Source organism: Macrobrachium nipponense, chromosome 12 (assembly GCF_015104395.2).
Source record: "Macrobrachium nipponense isolate FS-2020 chromosome 12, ASM1510439v2, whole genome shotgun sequence".
Lineage (NCBI taxonomy): Eukaryota > Metazoa > Arthropoda > Malacostraca > Decapoda > Palaemonidae > Macrobrachium > Macrobrachium nipponense.
The window spans coordinates 105008401-105028551 of NC_087205.1; the positions used below are offsets into that span (position 1 = coordinate 105008401).

Consider the following 20151-nt stretch of genomic DNA (forward strand, 5'->3'; position numbering starts at 1 on the left):
TAATTTTTGTCTAAAACTCTTATATTCTAGTAATATTCAATCATTTACCTTCATTTTGCAACAACTTTGAAGTCTCCTAGCACAATATTTTCGATTTATGGTGAATTTATGAAAAAAAAAACATTTTCCTTATGTCCGCGGCGGTAACTCTTCCGAAAAAATCCATTTTTTTGTGCGATTGTCGAAATGTTTGCACCATTTAAAATTAGCTGTTACATAAAGTTTTATATATGAAAATGTGCGCAATTTCATGTAGAATACAACTAAAAAATGATTGAAGGTTGTAGCTTTTCTCTTTTTTTGGAAATATTTGCATATAAATCACGATAAATCGAAAAAAAACCACGTTCGGTTGGTCAATTTGACTCTACCGAAATAGTTGAAAAACGCAATTGTACGCTAAAACTCTTACGGCCTAGTAATATTCCGTCATTTTTCTTCATTTTGAAACAAATTTGAAGTCTCTAGAACAATATTGTGATTTATGGTTAATTTTTTGAAAAATAGATTTATTTTCCTTCACTCCGCGCGACGATTCGCGGCCGCAAGTCTCCGAAATACGTACATTGCATTATCCTAATATTTGCTCCTTTTCATATTAGCTGTTTTATAGTTTCCTATATCAAAATGTGCGCAAATTCATGAAGAATACAATAAAAAATAATTGAAGGTTGTAGCTTTTTCCATCTCCTAAATATGTGCATATAAAAAATATATATATAAAAATTTCTACATTCGTCAAATTTAACTCGTCCGAAATGGTCGAAATCTGCAATTCTAATCTAAAACTCTACAGTATCGTAATATTCAATCATTTGTCTTAATTTTGAAACAATTCGAAGTCTCTAGAACAATATTTAGAATTCGTGAATTTTTGAAATAACATTTTTTTATTTTTTTACGTCCGCGCGTTACGAATTCGTAGATCATTTTGTGATAATATTTTTCCGGTATTGCTTTTATTGTTTTACTATGTATTATATATATCAAAATGATTGCAATTTAGTGTACAATACAACAACAAAAAAAGTAACTCGTTAGCTTTGACCGTTTTTTGCACAGCGTGATTTGAATACAATTATCTATGAAGTTTTTTTTTTTCGCTACCATATATCGCATTATTTACATATGATAACTGATAATTATTTTTCATTTCTGATGATTGCCATACTAAACTTCAGGCAATGAAAAAAAAAATGAGAAACCAAAAATGAACTCTTTAATCTTCAAAACTAAGCTCGCTGTGATTTTTTGAAAAAATTATTTTCTCCGCTTCCGCGCTCACTCCAAACCGGCGCCGGCATACGGGAGAGGTTTTGATTTTTAGGGCTTCGGCGTAAGAGGGTTAATAATAATAATATATCTACACTGAACATATATAATTTAGGTCTACTATACTATCCTACCTCTGGATGAACTCTCTCGTCTAAACGTGTCACTCTGAGTACTTCCTGATCTGCTAAGATTCAAGATATGGTCTTTTCTGGCTTTTGCACATTCCACAACTACTGAGAAGAGAGGTCTTGGTGTGTGAGATATTAACATTTGTAGCACTTGTATTCCATAACCATCCATAGTTTTCTCCTGAAAGATAAAGAAACTTGAAAAATATATATCTTTATAGCTATCAGAATAAATGATCTGGAGTTTTTCCTAACTTCTCCAATACAAGTAACTGAAGAGCATCATGAAAATCAAGTCTTGTTAGATTCCCTTTGATATATATATTATCTGAAACACTTCCCTCAGTTATTCCTTAAAATCTAATCCCTGTATGTTTTTTCAGGTCTCAATGAGGAACAATTCATTAGAGTGACTTCCACTAGTTTTAAGGTAGGACACACTAGTTGCATTAAACTCTTTAAAATAGATAGATCAATTTTAAATCTTTACGATCTCATTAAATGTTACTGAGATTACGGAACAAGATATTATTTGAACCAAATCACCATGCTATTGCAATTGTGGATAATATAACTGTACAACAACTGTCACTAAGGCGATAAAAATGGAAACCTATATTTCTATCACCATTATAAACAGAGAACAATATACATATGTAAAAATTCCCTTGCATCAAAAATAAAACACCTACCTTACAGCACTTTGCCCAAGTATGTGCTTGAGAGTACAAGTTATGCAATTTGGAAAATAGCTGAAATAAAGAAATCCACCTTGAAATTTCTGAGCTACGGTGTAGTTTCTGCACTCCAACAGTAATCAGCTCCAACGCAAGTTTTGTAAGCTGTGTCAGCCTGAAAAAGATCACTGAATATTAAATTAACTGTTACCGGTGTCACCATCATCGGTCTGATTTAACTATTAGTTCCTATTGTTAGGTCATCATTTCTTGTTTAAATGATTATACATCATCCATTTTAGCCAAACAAAAGCCACCCTGTAACCCAATCATTTCCACCCTTCCAAGACCACCAAAAAAAAAAAAAAAAATTTTATAATCAATTTGTATTTTCCATAAGTAACAAACCCTCTGTCTTAACTTTAGGATAAATATTCTGGCACCAGCCAGAAACCGGTAAAGTTAAAAAATTGTGTACGCAAGGGACTACTGGCATTTGTGCATGGTCACAAGTCATGTAGAGCCATCCACATATCCCTCTTTAACCTGTGACCGAGTTAGTTATTCTCTTACCACCTTTAAGAGAGGGCGTGCTTTGCTTCCGTCCTTTTAAAGACTGAAAAATATATTATTTGGGTTTATAAGTTTATGTTCCTCTTATTGAATTTATAATTGCTTTGCTATCTGCAGTTTACTTTGGAAAAACCAATGATCTTATTTTTTTTAATTTTTCACTCAACTATCCTTTTACTACATATTTTTTAGTACCGTATATGCCAGCATAAAAGGCAACCCTGAGCATACGATGATGCCCCCATTTTATATGTAAAATTGTAGGTTTAAAGGTATGTTTGCTTTATAAGACAACCCACAAATTATAAATTACATAAACTCAATCATCTGATGTAAGATTTTGTTTGGCAAAGCTAACCATTACAACAAAAATTTTGTATTCCCTTATGAAAAATATATGGTAAAACATCACAACAAATGCTCAACGCCTGTAAAGTCACTATTGGCGGAGTAATACCTGTTAGAAGTAGATACCCATGAATGTTCAGTGAACCCCTGTATTTGAGCCTCACGTATTCGCAGATTTCTCTCTGGAACATATACTCCCATTATTCATGAAAAATTCGCCTATTCGCAGTAATTTTTTATGAGAAATAGCCACAAATTCCTGTTTTTTTTTATCAATTTCATCATTCAATGCACTTTTTGTGATAAAACTATTAAAAAAAACCAGGTAAGAACATTTTTAGTGTGTTTTTCTAGAGTTTTAACTAACGAAATAGGAAGTTTTAGTTTGGCTATAACATACTACCACGGAAATATTGGCCTTTAGTAAACAACAATGCTCTTAAGTCAAACATGACTGAGAACTACGAATTTTGGAGGCAAAAGCATGTCTGAAACTGTCAAAAACACACATACATAATTAATTTAATTTACTACATTTATAAATAAAGTAGCTGCAATTTTTAAACCAAACTTTGATAATTTACAAAAGAAATGTATGAATGGAGTTCCATTTGGCTAGGGGAACGTGACTGTCGATACCTTTCACTGCTCCTTGATCGAGAACGAGAAAGTGGCCTACTCCTCCAGGCTGACAGTTCCTGTGAAGTTGCGTGTCTGTCATAAACATTTCCAAGGGTGTCAACTCTGGCCGTTGGGATCCTGATCGCAAACTTCAAGCCCAGGGGCAAACAACTTCACTATTGTTCAGTCTATTAAAAGAATGAACTCCCTCATTCAATGGAGAAACTCCCAATGCTGTATTATTCTATCTTTTAATTGGTGTTTTGTCGTCCTTTCTCCTCATCTTAAATGGTCTTAAGGATATACTGGGACCTGATTACCATCTTTTGTAGAGCGATGAATCCCCACTGTCACTGTTCCAACCGCACTCACAGCAGCTTCCACACCAATGTCCATCGATTTCTTTGGCCATGATGACACATTAGAATGATGGCCGTCATTCTTTGTTTCAGCGCTAACAACTACTTCTTAAGCTTTCTTTTTAACAGGCTTGAAGATGAAGAGAAAATTAATCTTCTCCTCTTGGCACGAGGATCAGCCACGAAGTCCCTTATCCTCCAACATTTAATTGGAGCAAACACACTGATGTCATCGAAGCTTGCAATGACTGTTCTAGAAGAGGAAGAAATAAAAGTAGACGACTTGCATTTTTTCTTCTACATGTCTTATTAATTTTCGTCTTCTAATGCTTGCAATTTCTCCATAAAACAAGTGTGTGCCACGAATCTGAAAGCGTAGTTGTATTTATCAACACCGAACAACAAGGGTGGAAGGAGGCTGTGACGTCATTGCACTTGATGGAAAATGCAGGGCTGATACTGGTAACCCTGGAACAGCAAAGTAAGATCCAAAATGCTGTGGTGTTGGAATCATATATGTCTCTAGAGACATTGTGGCATTCGCCCCCATAAATTGGACATCAGGGGTAGAAGGGACACCCATCAAGGAGGCAATGGAGGGAAGCGTGACGCCATGTGGGTCAACAAACCATGCAAGGTTGTACCCCTGATAGGCCTAACGCCGCCCACATATCCTCCATTCTGTGTGCATCCGTAGCTGAAACATACGGCAAAGATGGTGATGACTCCCCCTCCCTGCGGGGAATAGGATGGAACATAATTAGGTATGAAACCTCCCAAAACCCTTCTTGATGCATTCAAAAACGAATCATCAGATGAACCCGCCTTTGCATTTAGCAAAGGCGGAGAAACACATCACGATTAGGCAGAACACAGGAAGAAGAAGGCATTTTGACATCCAAAGATGGCGGCGTCTCCTTTCTCCTGTATTGACCCTTCTCATAAAACTTTTTCCATTGTTTCACCAACCAAAAATGGCATGAGAGCATAGATTAGTATTTGTACATAGTACATTTTCTCTGCACCTACTACATGTTAAAAATATCAAACAAGAAAACCCACCAATATCTAGGGATTTCCTGTTTCCTGTGAGATCCCATAGAAACCTTGGATGGGGAGGTAAAATGATCCACGATATCCAGATACTGGTACAAACCAACAGGAATCACACACACACAAATTAAACCGGCTTTAAAAGGATGGAGTGCAAACGTATCCTCTCTTAAAGACAGTAAGAAAGTAACTGATATAGTCATGAAATGCCAAAGGCATTGTGGGAGATCCCACAGACTTTGTGATCAAGCACAGGTGCCAAAAGTTCCTTGCTTACACAATTTTGTATTAATTTTACTAGTTTTCCAGCTGGCGCTAGAAGATTTCTCCTAATGTCAAGACCGAGGGTTTATTTCGTATATGAACAACTACACGCAGTCCCAGGTTATCGAGGGACTCAGTTAATGGCAATCTGGTTTTATGCCGCTTGTCTAGCGCCAAAAAATCGCCGATTTATGGCGTCATAACAGACCAAGTTTCAGTTATTGGCACTATAAAGTGCCGTTAATAGTTATGGTGTCATAACATACCTAACACAGCCGCTATTAACTGAAATTTGGTGCCGTAAGCACGCAGAGTTATGGTTAATGGCAGTTTTCACTTATCAGCACCCTGCCGATAACTGGGGAATGCCTGTATCGAATTTGGTGCTGAAATCATCAATTTTGAGAAAATTATAATGCAATATAACACATCATTTAAATGTGAATTTATGATATTTTAAAATTAAATCTTATAAGGGATGAAATTTAAAGATGTAAGGTTTTATCTGCTGAAAGAATTTTCCTTTATGTTCAATACTTTTGGTGAGATTAGCATTTGAATAGTGTTAGGGCCAGGCCAGGCCACCAAAAATGAGCCTGTTTCCAGTAATGTCTACGTTTCACTCGTAATAACAGGATTTAAAATAACAAAAATATTGAGTGATGTAACAATAATCCTGAGGATCTGCATACTTTTACTCAATCTACTTTTGATTTGATTGTGCAATAATCTTTACTACGCTACCTTTGATCTGGTATGTGGAGACAGAGGAGTAACAGCAGTTGCAGTGCTTCAACAACAACATACAAAGTTTCCACAGTCACAGCATTTTTATCTTCAATTTCCATGACCTGCAATAATTAAAGTTTACTGTCATCAAACATGAGGAAAAATGTGAAACATTGTTTTTAATAGTTGAGGTACAGTACAATGGTAAAGAAAATCAAAGGCCAACTGCATTACTTTTTGCCTTCCTCTATTTCCCTGTAGTCTCTTACCTCTTAACTTGCTCTAATTTTCATTTCTCAATTAAAAAAGCCTTCATATGACCTCTATGAAAATTTTAAAAAAGGAACTCGATGGTTTCCCTAAACTACTTCATAAGTAGTACCATAGCTCATCACACTAATGAAGGACCTACTCTATGAGTCTCATTCCCCTTGACTGGATCTTCTCACACTCTTGAAGAATGTACTGAATATCAACTCCAAACTCCCCAGTGAATTGAGAAAAAGCAGCCCTAAGTCATATAATAAAGGCTGCCAACTCTTACTGAAAGTCCAGGAAAAAAAAGATACGTGAAATGATTAGAGGTGGTGACTGAAACAATATCTCATAGACCACACCAACTATGACAGCATCCTCTAACTGCAGGAGCATGAAATGGACAACATTACAGGGATGGCAATTTAAATAATGCTTCAGCTGTAAAACTTCCTCTTTTGAGTTATCCATTCATGAAATACAATGCTTGTGATGCTCAATGCTACAACTACCCAAGGGTCTTTTCCACTCTGTCTTGCCCGTAACTGGTGAAGTGTGCACTACCATCTATGTTTGTGGTTTGTCTTTGGTTACTGGCTGTGAAAACTCATCTTTGTTGCTGTTAAGTGTTTCTAGCCCTCAGATACACAGTTAACCCAGCTTTTGAGCATCTGCAACAAATATCAACTGCCATTCTTTTCCCCTTGACCCCTGCAAGACATACTGGCAAACTCCATTCTTTTTCCAGCCACATATTCCTTACTGACCACCTAACGAGTATCAACCTGTTTTATATTCCAAGCTCAGTTACCAAAATACATAATTTTCTCCAAACCTCAAGTTGCACCAAGACATTCACAACCTGGAGAATGTCTACACACTACTATATAGCATATAATTCAGTATTAGAAAGTGATACTAACCTGACTCATGAATACAGACACATGGTCAATTATTTTCTTTTCTTCTTCAGCAACAATTTTTAGTTCACTGTTAGTCACTTTTCTTGTTTCCTCTTTCAAACAATTCGACATCTTTGGGATATCACAAGAAAATGTGGACAAGATGAATATTTCCTCTATTCTCTTTAATTCATGTTCAGGGTTGTTACTTTCCGGTTGTGGCTTGCTTGCATTTGCTAATCCTAAATCGTCCTGAAATAAATGATATTTTATAAAATCCAAATAATTTTCTCAATAAATTTTATAAATATGACAGCTTTTATAATAGAACAAAGTTTTAATTATACTTACCCAGTAATTACATAACTATTAGTTTCACTAATTCGCAGCAGTTTACATTCAATTTTTGTGGCAGCGACACCAATATTGTGTAGGTGACACCACTCTCGCCCCGGTTAGGAATGAAATGTGGTAGAATGAAAAAATTGGGATTAAATATCTCATTTTTTTTTTTTATTAAGTTAGGCAATTTTGAAACTAGTTTTTAGGATTTAATTCTTTTCTTGTCATTATGTTTCATGTCTTGTGGGTGAGGGATTGTTTGATTAATGTTTGGTCTTTTTTTTTTTTTTTTTTTAATGCAGTTTGACAGACAGGGAAGATTGAGCAAATTGTGCTCCCCTTCACTTGGCTGCCCACCTTCACTTAGATTCCCCCTCTCTTGGAGACAGTAATGGAATCACATATTAAAAGGAGTGCACTGTCCAAAACCAGAGGAGATTTAGTACGGAGGTAGAGAGAGAAATGCAGAGAGGATGAATTGCTTAACGGTGAAGTGTTTATAGAGTTCGATTTGAGTATCCCAAGTGGACAAGATATTGCTGGACAATACAAAGTGGACGTGATATTGATGGACAACCCCAATTACTGTTTTGAAATACTCCATATATAAGTTTGCTAACACAGGACTGAACAGACATCAAATTCCTAGTCCTGAGCATAAAATTTAAAGTAGAATGGGAAAACAATGACCAAATCCCCTTTTTAGATGTCTTAATCATCAGAACTAATAACAACTACAAATTCATTGTCTTCAGGAGAGCGACATTCTCACTTTCATACATACATTTTCATAGCTATCATGAACATTTCAGTTTAAACTCGGGCATTGCAAGTAACTTATTTCTTAGAGCCCTGAGAATTTTGCTCCCCAGATTTCTTCACAAAGAACTTGAAACACACAAAAAACTTGAAACAATCATAAATCAACTTATCTTTGTTAAATTTTTTCCCAAGCACATATAGAAAAAAAAAAGCCATACATATAGCAATGAGCATTTTTTACAAAAGCCACAGAAAACAAAGAAAAGGAAAAATACACAAACAAAATCTTAAAGGGACCGTCCGCTATGGCGGATGACATGTCAACTTGAAAAAATAAAAAATCGAGTTATTACTTGTATCTATGCAGAAACATGCCGTGCATGCTTTCCAAGGAAGTTTCAACCAATTATTTTCACAAATAATGAAGGATATAGCGGTTTTTTAAATGATGACGCCATCGTAACTGCGTCGTCTGGCACCCGACCTTGCATTTTGACAGAATCGTTTTTTGCGTAGTTTAATTTTTGGGGCACAATAGATACAGCGATTTTTTTAAGATTTTTTTTTCGAAATTCTCATACATCTGGTAGCAATGAAAGGTACTGTGACACTGGGTGAGAAGCGAGCTGCTCAGAGCGGTTATTTATAGGCGAGACTCGGAGAATGACTCAGTTACGCCACAGACGTCAAAGCAGTTTACACGACGTAGGCACTTGCGTTTGGTTTACTAGCTATTTATGTTGTTTTTTATAACTTCTTAGTGAACTTATAGCAATGCCTAAGTTACCTAAGATCAAGAAGGCTACTCAGCAACTATGGCTAGCAAAATTAGCGAAGGCCAGGAGTGTGCTGAAAGAAAAACACGAAAATTAATTGTTTTCAGCTGCCCTCATTGTCTCATGTCTCGCCGTCAACATCATTATCTGGTGTCACGCTGAGGGTATTACCACCACTTATAGGGGTAGGACCAGGATCCTTGATGTAGAAATCAACAATAAAAGTACAAATACAGCTAATAAAACGAAAAGTTTTTGATCAAATGACTTGAAATTTTTATATATGAGGTATTATATATATCGAAAACATATATGAAAATTATGTATTTTGCATAATAAATAAAAAAAATAGACATCATAGCGGACGGTCCCCTTAATCCCTCACATGGATAATTTACGAGATCACACAAATCTTAGGCCAACCCAACCTTTTCACTTTCACTTACCTGAATACACATGGGAAATCCTTAAATCACACTCAGCAGAAACCATTTTCTAAATACATATGTGTTTATGAAATCCCCTGCAGGGATTGTGATAAGTCATACTATGGATTCACAGGAAAATCCATCTCCAAAAGATTAACTCAACATAAGCTCAGCTACTATGGACAACATATTTAGTTCCACAATTTCCAATCATATAAATAACACAAAACCATACCATGGGGACTGGAACTCATCCAAATTTTATATGAGCAGCTTGTCGATACAAATGTCAGATGGTAGAATCTTTACTGATAAACCAACAAGATAACAGGATCAACCTTTCTAAAGAACAGCAACAAGATAATAGTATCAACCTTTCCAGTGGAGACTGGGACTTTGATCATATAGACAATATCTACCTTAAGGCAACGATGAAGCAGATTAAGACAATTAACAAAACCAAAGTTGGCTTAGCAGTGACCCCAGGCATCACCTAAGATTACCTCCCACTATATATTTTGCCAATGTAACTTCTGTCATTCATTACTTGACAAGGATGGAAGTCAGCCACCACCAAAATAGTCCTTAGCTAAAACCAGTTTATTTATTGGGCATTTTATACTCGAGTTAAGTTAAGTATAGTATATATATATATATATATTATATATATATATATACTATATATATATATATATATATATATATATATTATATATATATATTACATACATATATATGTATATATATATGTATATGTATAAATAGCGAATACCACGGGAAAATGATAGTCAGAAATCCAAGCGCTTTCGTCTTTATTCAGACATCGTCAAGGAGCTACTAAAGTACAATTGGAGAGGAAGGCCTCAGGTACAAACAAGATCAGGAATACCAGATGGTTAATTTATCAAAAGGGTAAAAATTAAAGGGATAATCCAGGATTATCGGATATCACACTGGTCACAACTTAAACAGATCTGACCCTAACCGAAATTACAAAGTATCTTTACAGTCCAAAACATGTAAAAACTGAATATAATTAATTTTGTTGCTTATATTTATCTACAACTTTTTCCATTATGAAAGCATCAAGTTTAAATAAACCAAGACTTAAATTTAGAACATTTGTATTAGTTGATTTGATAAAACAAGATTCAATGATATTCCTTTTAACTGTGTCATTACATGGGACTAAGGCTCTTGCTTGACTCCAGTTAATAGGATGGTCTAAATCTCTCATATGTCCACAAATAATGCATTCGATATTTGCCCAGTTTCTCACAGAATATTGATGTTGCTTGAGACACTGTGAAAGAGATTTGCCCGTCTGTCCGTAATAGACTTTATCACACTTTTTGCAAGGAATTTCATATATGCAGCCTGGAAGATCTTTAGGAGAATTTTTGATTACTAAACTCTTGACATTAATATTACTGAAAATAACATTTATGTTAAAAAGCTTTAAAATTCTAGGAATATCTAAAAACCTTTCATCATAAGGTACCCGGAAGATAAAAATGCGGTAAAACATTACTTATTTGAGTTACTTAACTTAGCCGTTGCAATAGCAGAGCGTTCCATGGTAGATTAAATGAGATAAATCCGTAATAACACAGCACAAGGAAAAATGCGTCTTGACGCTAGCGCTAAACAAAAATTAAGGATGTCCGCTAGGGGCGCTGCTGTCCGTGGCGTCCTCTAGTAGTAGTAGTAGCGGCTGCATCGCCCGTTGGTATCAGCTCTCTCTTGGGGGGATTCTGATTGGAAGTTCTAATTGGTGATTGTCTCGTGGTAGTGTTCCCCACTCGCCCCTATTACCATACCGACACTTCTTTTTAAGAGTGAGCGAGTCAGTTTTACTGACATTTTCTTATTTGTTTTTTCTCTGGTAATTTTAGATTATTTTACCTAGAAACGAATGATATTAAGGATCCTTTCATAGGGCGACACGAGCCAATCACCCAAAAAGAAATAGATTTTTCCTTCGTCAAAATCCCTTTAGAATGTTATGCTTACTAAATTCAGTTTGTCATTAGTTGAATAAAATGTTTTTTCTAGCTCTTTTCCATGCACATCTACAAAAGTCCTTGGGTATTTAGTTTCAATGCAATATCATAAATAGTTTTAATTTTCAGCGTCAATAAACTCCGGGCTACAGACACGTAAAGCCCTTAGGAACATTCCAGAAAAAAACAGAGAATTTAACATTTTGATGGTGATTGGAGTAGTAATGAACAAAAAGAGGCAATATTAGTTGATTTTCGAAAGACTGAAAAGGTGAAATTTCTATCATTTCTATGGACAGTTACATCAAGAAAATTCAAATTACAATTTCTTTCTTTTCTTCCTCTACAGTAAATTTCATAGAAGGGACTACAAATTATTGAGATTATTAAGGATTTCCTGGAGGTTTTGCAAACTGGCCAAATACAGAACCAGATATCATCCACGTAACCTACCCAACCAAATAACTTTTTGGGGCAAAATTCTTGGTAAGAGTTTGTCTCAAAATTCCATGTAAATATTGCTAAGGACAGGAGATAAGGGATTACCCATAGCCATGCCAAACTTTGTACAAAAAATTCCCATTGAAACAAAATTTACTATCTTTGATACATAACCTTATGAGACTAATGAGATTTGCTACACTTAAGGGAATGTCATGACGCTCTAATTCCTCTTCCAAATATTCAAGTAGTCATCTACAGGCACTTTGTAAATAAAGAGACAACTCAAAACTAACCATATTAAAATCATAATTCAAATTTAAAACTATTCAATTTGTTTATAAAATCAACATTGTTTTTAACATTCGTGTTATAAAATATTTCCTACCAAAGGAGTAAGAATTTTACAAGCCATTTAGATAAATTATACATAACTGAGCCCACCCCTGAACTAATGATGGTCTGATAGGGTTGTTGATTTTATGTGTCTTGACTAAACCATACATGTAAGGTAGGAGGCGCATTGCGGTGTAAACTGTTTAACTTAAATGGTCCAAGCCCTTCAAAATGGATTTAATTTGTTTATTAAAATGGGAGTTAACTGTCTGTGTAGGGTCAGACTCAGTTTCGTATAAGTATCAGTGTCATTTAGCAATGTCATTATTTTTACTTATATAGTCACTTTTATTCATTATTACCACTGCATTAGATTTATCTGCTTTTGTCACGCCTTCAACTGTTTCATCTTCTTTAATTTTCTTAAAAGCCTGGAGAAATCTCACGGGTACATAAAATCAATAACCCTATCAGACCAATCATTAGTTCAGTGGGCTCAGTTATGTATAATTTATCTAAATGGCTTGTAAAAATTCTTACTCCTTTGGTAGGAAATATTTCTAACACGAATGTTAAAACAATGTTGATTTTATAAACAAATTGAATAGTTTAAATTTTGAATTATGATTTTAATATGGTTAGTTTTCATGTTGTTTCTTTATTTACAAAAGTGCCTGTAGATGACTTACTTGAATATTTGGGAAGAGGAATTAGAGCGTCATGACATTCCCTTAAGTGTAGCAAAATCTCATTAGTCTCATACAAGTTTATGTATCAAAGATAGTAAATTTTGTTTCAATGGGGAATTTTTTGTACAAAAGTTTGGCATGGCTATGGGAAATCCCTTATCTCCTGTCCTTAGCAATATTTACATGGAATTTTTTGAGACAAAACTCTTACCAAGAATTTTGCCCCAAAAAGTTATTTGGTTTAGGTACGTGGATGATATCTTCTGTATTTGGCCAGTTCACAAAAACCTCCAGGAAATCCTAATAATCTCAATAATTTAGTCCTTCTATAAAATTCACTGAAGAGGAGAAAGAAATTGTAATTTGAATTTTCTTGATGTAACTGTCCATAGAAATGAATAGAAATTTCACCTTTTCAGTCTTTCGAAAATCAACTAATATTGCCTCTTTGTTCATTATACTCCAATCACCATCAAAATGTTAAACTTCTCTGTTTTTTCTGGAATGTTCCTAAGGGCTTTACGTGTCTGTAGCCCGCAGTTTATTGACGCTGAAATTAAAACTATTAATGATATTACATTGAAACTTAAATACCCCAAGGACTTTTGTAGATGTGCATGGAAAAGAGCTAGAAAAACATTTTATTCACTAATGACAAACTTGAATTTAGTAAGCATAACATTCTAAAATTACCTTATGATGAAAGGTTTTAGATATTCCTAGAATTTTAAAGCTTTTTAACATAAAATGTTATTTTCAGTAATATTAAGGGGACCGTCCGCCTATGATGTCTATTTTTTTTTATTTATTACGCAAAATACATAATTTTCATATATGTTTTAGATATATATAATACCTTCATCATATAAAAATTTCAAGTCATTTGATCAATAACTTTTCGTTTTATTAGCAAAAATCATTGATTTACATTGTAGTTTTCTCCGCTAATATGACATCAGTTGTATTGAAATCATACCATAAAAACTTCTTTATATACAGAAGAATTCTGTGTGGCAGAATTTTGATTTTTTAATTTTTTAATTTTTTATGATTTTTTTTTTTTTTTTTTTTTAGTCTAGACACTCAAAAATTCTAAAAAAAAAGAAAAAAAGATATCAAAATTCTGTCACACAAAATTATGGTATATTTTTTATTCCTCTTTCCAATGATATCTTTCTCTCTAAAAAAAAAATTGGATAATAAATAAACGAGTAATTTTTACCGACATGCGCATGAAGTATGTTTTTTGAGTTATGAGCTCCCAAAGATTTGCTATGTTAATTTTTGCTTTTTTCTTATAAAAGTCAAAACACTTATTATAATACTTTATTGTACTTTTATTGTTGATTTCTACATCAAGGATCGTGGTCCTAACCCCTCAAAAGTGGTGTTAGTACCCTCAGCCCGACACCAGATAATGATGTTGACGGCGAGACATGAGACAATGAGGGCAGCTGAAAACAATTAATTTTCGTGTTTTTTCTTTCAGCACACTCCTGGCCTTCGCTAATTTTGCTAGCCATAGTTGCTGAGTAGCCTTCTTGATCTTAGGTGACTTCGGCATTGCTGTAAGTTCACTAAGAAGTTATAAACCAACGTAAATAGCTAGTAAAACCAAACGCAAGTGCCTACGCGCATGTAACCACTTTGACGTCTGTGGCGTAACTGAGTCATTCTCCGAGTCTCGCCTATAAATAACCGCTCTGAGCAGCTCGCTTTCTCGCCCAGTGTCACACTACCTTTCATTGCTACCAGATGTATGAGAATTTTTGAAAAAATCTTAAAAAATCGCTGTATATATGCAAAAATAAACACCACAAAACGATTCTGTCAAACTCAAGTCATACAGACGACGCAGTTACGATGACGTCATCATTTAAAAACCGCCATATCTTCATTATTTGTGAAAATAATTGGCTGAAACTTCTGGAAAGCATGCACGGCATGTTTCTGCATAGATACAAGTAATAACTCGATTTTTTATTTTTTCAAATTGACATGTCATCCGCCATAGCGGACGGTCCCCTTAATGTCAAGAGTTTAGTAATCAAAAATTCTCCTAAAGATCTTCCAGGCTGCATATATGAAATTCCTTGCAAAAAGTGATAAAGTCTATTACGGACAGACGGGCAAATCTCTTTCACAGTGTCTCAAGCAACATCAATATTCTGTGAGAACTGGGCAAATATCGAATGCATTATTTGTACATATGAGAGATTTAGACCATCCTATTAACTGGAGTCAAGCAAGAGCCTTAGTCCCATGTAATGACACAGTTAAAAGGAATATCATTGAATCTTGTTTTATCAAATCAAATAATACAAATGTTCTAAATTTAAGTCTTGGTTTATTTAAACTTGATGCTTTCATAATGAAAAAAAGTTGTAGATAAATATAAGCAACAAAATTAATATATTCAGTTTTTACATGTTTTGACTGTAAAGATACTTTGTAATTTTCGGTTAGGGTCAGAATCTGTTTAAGTTTGTGACCGTGTGATATCCGATATTCCTGATTATCCCTTTTAATTTTTACCCTTTTGATAATTAACCATCTGGTATTCCTGATCTTGTTTTGTACCTGAGGCCTTCCTCTCAATTGGTACTTTAGTAGCTCCTTGACGATGTATGAATAAAGACGAAAGCGATTGGATTTCTGACTATCATTTTCCCGTGGTATTCGCTTATTAATGAAGTCACGTGCATCTACTGTGATTTTTTAAGCATGTATATGTATGTATGCTTAAAAAGTCACAGTAGATGCACGTGACTTCATTATATAAGCGAATACCACAGGAAAATGATAGTCAGAAATCCAAGCGCTTTCGTCTTTACTAAGACATTGTCAAGGAGCAAATGAAATAAGAGCGAATGAAATAAAATTGGAGAGAAAGGTCTCAGGTACACAGCAAGATCAAGAATAGCAGACGGTTAATTGTCAAAAGGGTAAAAATTAAAAGAGATAATCCAGGATTATCGGATATCACACGGTCACAAACCTAAACCGATTTGACCCTATTTATGATATTGCATTGAAACTTAAATACCCAAGGACTTTTGTAGATGTGGCATGGAAAAGAGCTAGAAAATCATTTTACTCAACTAATGACAAACTTGAATTTAGTAAGCATAACATTCTAAAATTACCCTATGATGAAAGGTTTTTAGATATTCCTAGAATTTTAAAGCTTTTTTACATAAATGTTGTTTTCAGTAATATTAATGTCAAGAGTTTAGTAATCAAAAATTCTCCTAAAGATCTTCCAGGCTGCATATATGAAATTCCTTGCAAAAAGTGTGATAAAGTCTATTAAGGACAGACCGGTAAATCTCTTTCACAACGTCTCAAACAGCACCAATATTCCGTGAGAACTGGGCAAATATCGAATGCATTATTCGTCATTATGAGAGATTTAGATCATCCTATTAACTGGAGTCAAGCAAGAGCCTTAATCTCATGTAATGACACAGTTAAAAGGAATATTGAATCTTGTTTCATCAGGTCAAATTATGAAAATGTTCTAAATTTAAGTCTTGGTTTATTTAAACTTGATGCCTTCATAATGGAAAAAGTTGTAGATAATATAAAACACAAAATTAGATATTTTAGTTTTTTTACATGTTTTGGACTATACGGATATTTTTGTAGTTCTGTTAGGGTTAATGCATATAATGACACAGTTAAAAGAAATATCATTAAATCTTGTTTATACTGAGAACACCCAGAGAAAGAAAAAAGTAAAAAGGGAAAAATTAATAAAATTGGGCAAACTAAAACCGGCTTTAAAACAGATAGAAAGTAATCACGTCCTATCTTAAAGGCAGTAGGAGTGTGACTGTCGGGTCACGGGATGCCAACGCCATTCTGGGTACTACATACCCCGTGACCTGGTATAGATGCCAATAGTCCCTGGATCCCACAAGTTTATTATTAATTCCACCGGTTTCCAGCTTGGCGCTAGTATTATCCTAATGTTAAGACCAAAGGTTTGTTTCGTATATGAACAATGTAAGATTTACTTTAAAACAGTATCAATAATATTTCAAAGATTAATATGAACCATAATACAATGATATTTTTACGTATATTTGATGTAGGATGGTCTTTTTAGGGATACTATGGTGTTTCCACATTCAGGATAGGAGTTTATAAGCATTTTTAGAGGGGGGTTCCAAACATTCGCGGATTCTAACTATTCGTGGGGGGTCTGGTACGCATCCCCCACAAATACGGGGGGGCCACTGTAATCCGAAAAGGAAATGCGTCACATTAATTTTCACAAAGCTTGAAATCTGAAAACATGACAAATTTGAATCAATTTGTATTTTTCATTACTAACAAACCTGAGGTCTTAAACTTAGTATAAATACTTAGCGCCAGCTGGAAACTGGTAAAGTTTCAAATAATTGTGTACGCAAGGGACTATTGGCATCTGTGCTTGGTCACGAGTCATGTGGAACCACCCACATACCCCTCTTCAACTCGTGACCCCGTTAGTTATTTTCTTACCGCCTTTAAGAGAGGACGTGCTTTGCTTCTGTCCTTTTAAAGCCGGTTTGGTTTGCCCCCTGTTGTTTTGAATCTGTTGCATTTGGAATTCCTGGCCACTATTGTGAACATGGAGCCTTCTCATGCTTCGAGATTTCCTGGATATCACAAGAAGCAGATGAACGCCTGGATATTATCTTCGACGCTTTTGACGTCGGGGTACATTTTCTTCAATTTACAACCAGCTATATCATAGTAAATGGTTAGTTTTATTAGGATAATAGGCAAGTCATTGAATGTGCGACAATTTGTCGTTCACTGCCGCTCACAGGCAGGAAATGCAGTAAACAAATGCGATAAAAAAAACCACCACCACAACAAATTTCTTTTTTAAACAATATTCCAGGACATGTCTATTTAGTCATTAACTCATCTAAATCCATCAACTAAAATGTGAAAATTCTTCAATAATCGCCGATCGCAGCGCCCTTAAAACAATTAAACTGGAATTTCACTGTAAATGGAACATATTGATGTATTACTCCAGTAAAGAACAACAACACAAGGAAAAAACTCATCCTGAAGCTTTTGGCTTGGATACCGAAGTAAATAACTGGCAAAAAATGAACAACTGCTGCAGACACCAGATGTTATCACCAGGCGTCGCATAAATGGAATGAGCTGACCTGCTATGTCATTTCTAAACCTCTCGCTGAGATAGAGAAGAGAGAGAGAGAGAGAGAGAGAGAGAGAGAGAGAGAGAGAGAGAGAGAGAGAGAGAGAGAGAGAGAGAGACTGGTGTCACCTACACAATATCAGTGTCACTATTGCGAAATCTAAATCTAAACTGATGCAAATGAGTGACACTAATAGCTTTGTAATTACTGGGTTACTGGGTAAGTTAATTATTGAAAAATTTTAAATCAGTGTTTCATAAATGCAAATCACTGATTTATAAAGTAGTACCTTATCTATGCCAATTAAATAACATGAAAGGCAGCCTCACTAGAGGTTCCACCAACCCTTAATAACTTTATCTATGCTTTCCATATAAACCCAGAGAATTGTGATGGGGAGGGAGAACATATATGAAATGGTTTGTATCTAATACATAGGAAGCTAAAAAAAAGATAGAAAATCATATTCATATACTGTGCAGTACTATAAAATTGATACTATATGAACATGAAAATTATACTATACTAGTATACTACAGCTGAGTCACTCTTTAAAAATGAATCTTTGTTTTTTTTTTTTTTTTTTTTTTTTTACTATAATTTTGGATTGACTACTCCTATGGAAGTAGAAATCCCGTAACTAAACCTGTACCACTCAAAACAGATGCTCTACTGTACATGCTCAATCTTGCATACATCACAACAAATGCTTCACATACTCCATGAAACATATAAAAAAAAAAAAATGAATGGGTAAAAGGAGAAAGGCACACACTATGAAAAATGGGCTTGCATGAAACCACTTTTTTGAGTAATATATCCCAGCCCCAATAATCTTAATAATTATTATTTTCATTATTACCAAAAGTCAAACTGCAACTTTAATTGGAAAAGTAAAACCCTCAAAGGCATAATAGGAAAGGCAGCCCAGGAAATTTTGAGGCAAAGAATGAAATATGAAAAAGAAATACTAAGGTGTAAAATAAATAAGATACATAACAGCAAATAAGGTAAAATAACAAAAAAATAAGTCATAAATAAATTATGAAATGAGACTCAAAAAGAAAAAGCACTTGCACAATCTGGTTACATATGACCAAAACTTCCAGAGAATTGTGAGTACTGAACTTCACACACACACACACACACACACTTTAGAAATAACTGCAAATACCGCACTACACATGGATAATATTGAAAGATCTGAATGCAAAGGATAATCCCATGTAACAAATATACTGCATACAACTACACAGATACCTCAGACAGCCAAGGATTTATAAGCATGCCAGAGGATGGAATGACATGAAAGTTAGGATGATGTAAATAATGAACTAGCATGACCTACCACAACAGTCATCCCCCGCACCAGGCACCAATTTGCAATCAGAGACACACGGCTTGGAATGAACACATACTGCCTGTGCTTTCAAAACAGAAACATCTGAGTGAACTTACCTGATGTAGCCAGTAGGAAACTATTCTCAAATTTGTTTCTTCCTTAGACCCATGCTGGGAAATGACTCCAAATGGGTACTGTAATTTCTTAGCTTGATAAAGTATAGTCACCATGGAGCAAACAACACTCTGGCAGCTGTGATGTCAATATAAAAAAAATGTGTGGACTTACCTCAGCAAATTTTGTATCTCTGTGTCTCAACATGAGTAAAATTTGTGCAAGAACTGTGGGCGCTTCCAGAGCTGCTACAGGCCCTGAAATTGGAGAAATATTTCTGACTTTTTACAGGCAATGAAATTTTGCAGATATATGGCTTCAAACAACAGTGAACAGACACATAGCTGATAAAGTATATTGTCACTTCCCTAAAATGATATTGTTAAACTACAATAAAGTTTTGTACATACTTACCTGGCAGATATATACTTAGCTATAGTCTCCGACGTTCCCGACAGAATTTCAAATCTCGCGGCACACGCGACAGGTAGGTCAGTGGGTCTACCTTACCCGCCGCTGGGTGGCGGGCGTATGAACCAATCTATCTCTCCAGCCAGATTTTTTTCTTT

At 34.9% G+C, this 20151-nt stretch overlaps 1 protein-coding gene across 1 annotated transcript; it reads right to left on the reverse strand.

The window, feature by feature from the left end:
• Positions 1-1392: 1392 nt before the first annotated feature.
• LOC135224904 (uncharacterized) lies at positions 1393-19844 on the reverse strand. Its single transcript, XM_064264229.1, has 5 exons — positions 19757-19844; positions 7206-7436; positions 6043-6149; positions 2096-2255; positions 1393-1584 (listed from the first exon to the last, which is right to left on the reverse strand). The coding sequence occupies exons 1-5, from the start codon at positions 19787-19789 to the stop codon at positions 1393-1395; spliced, it is 723 nt and encodes a 240-aa protein (XP_064120299.1). The 5' UTR covers positions 19790-19844.
• Between the last annotated feature and the right edge of the window lie 307 nt (positions 19845-20151).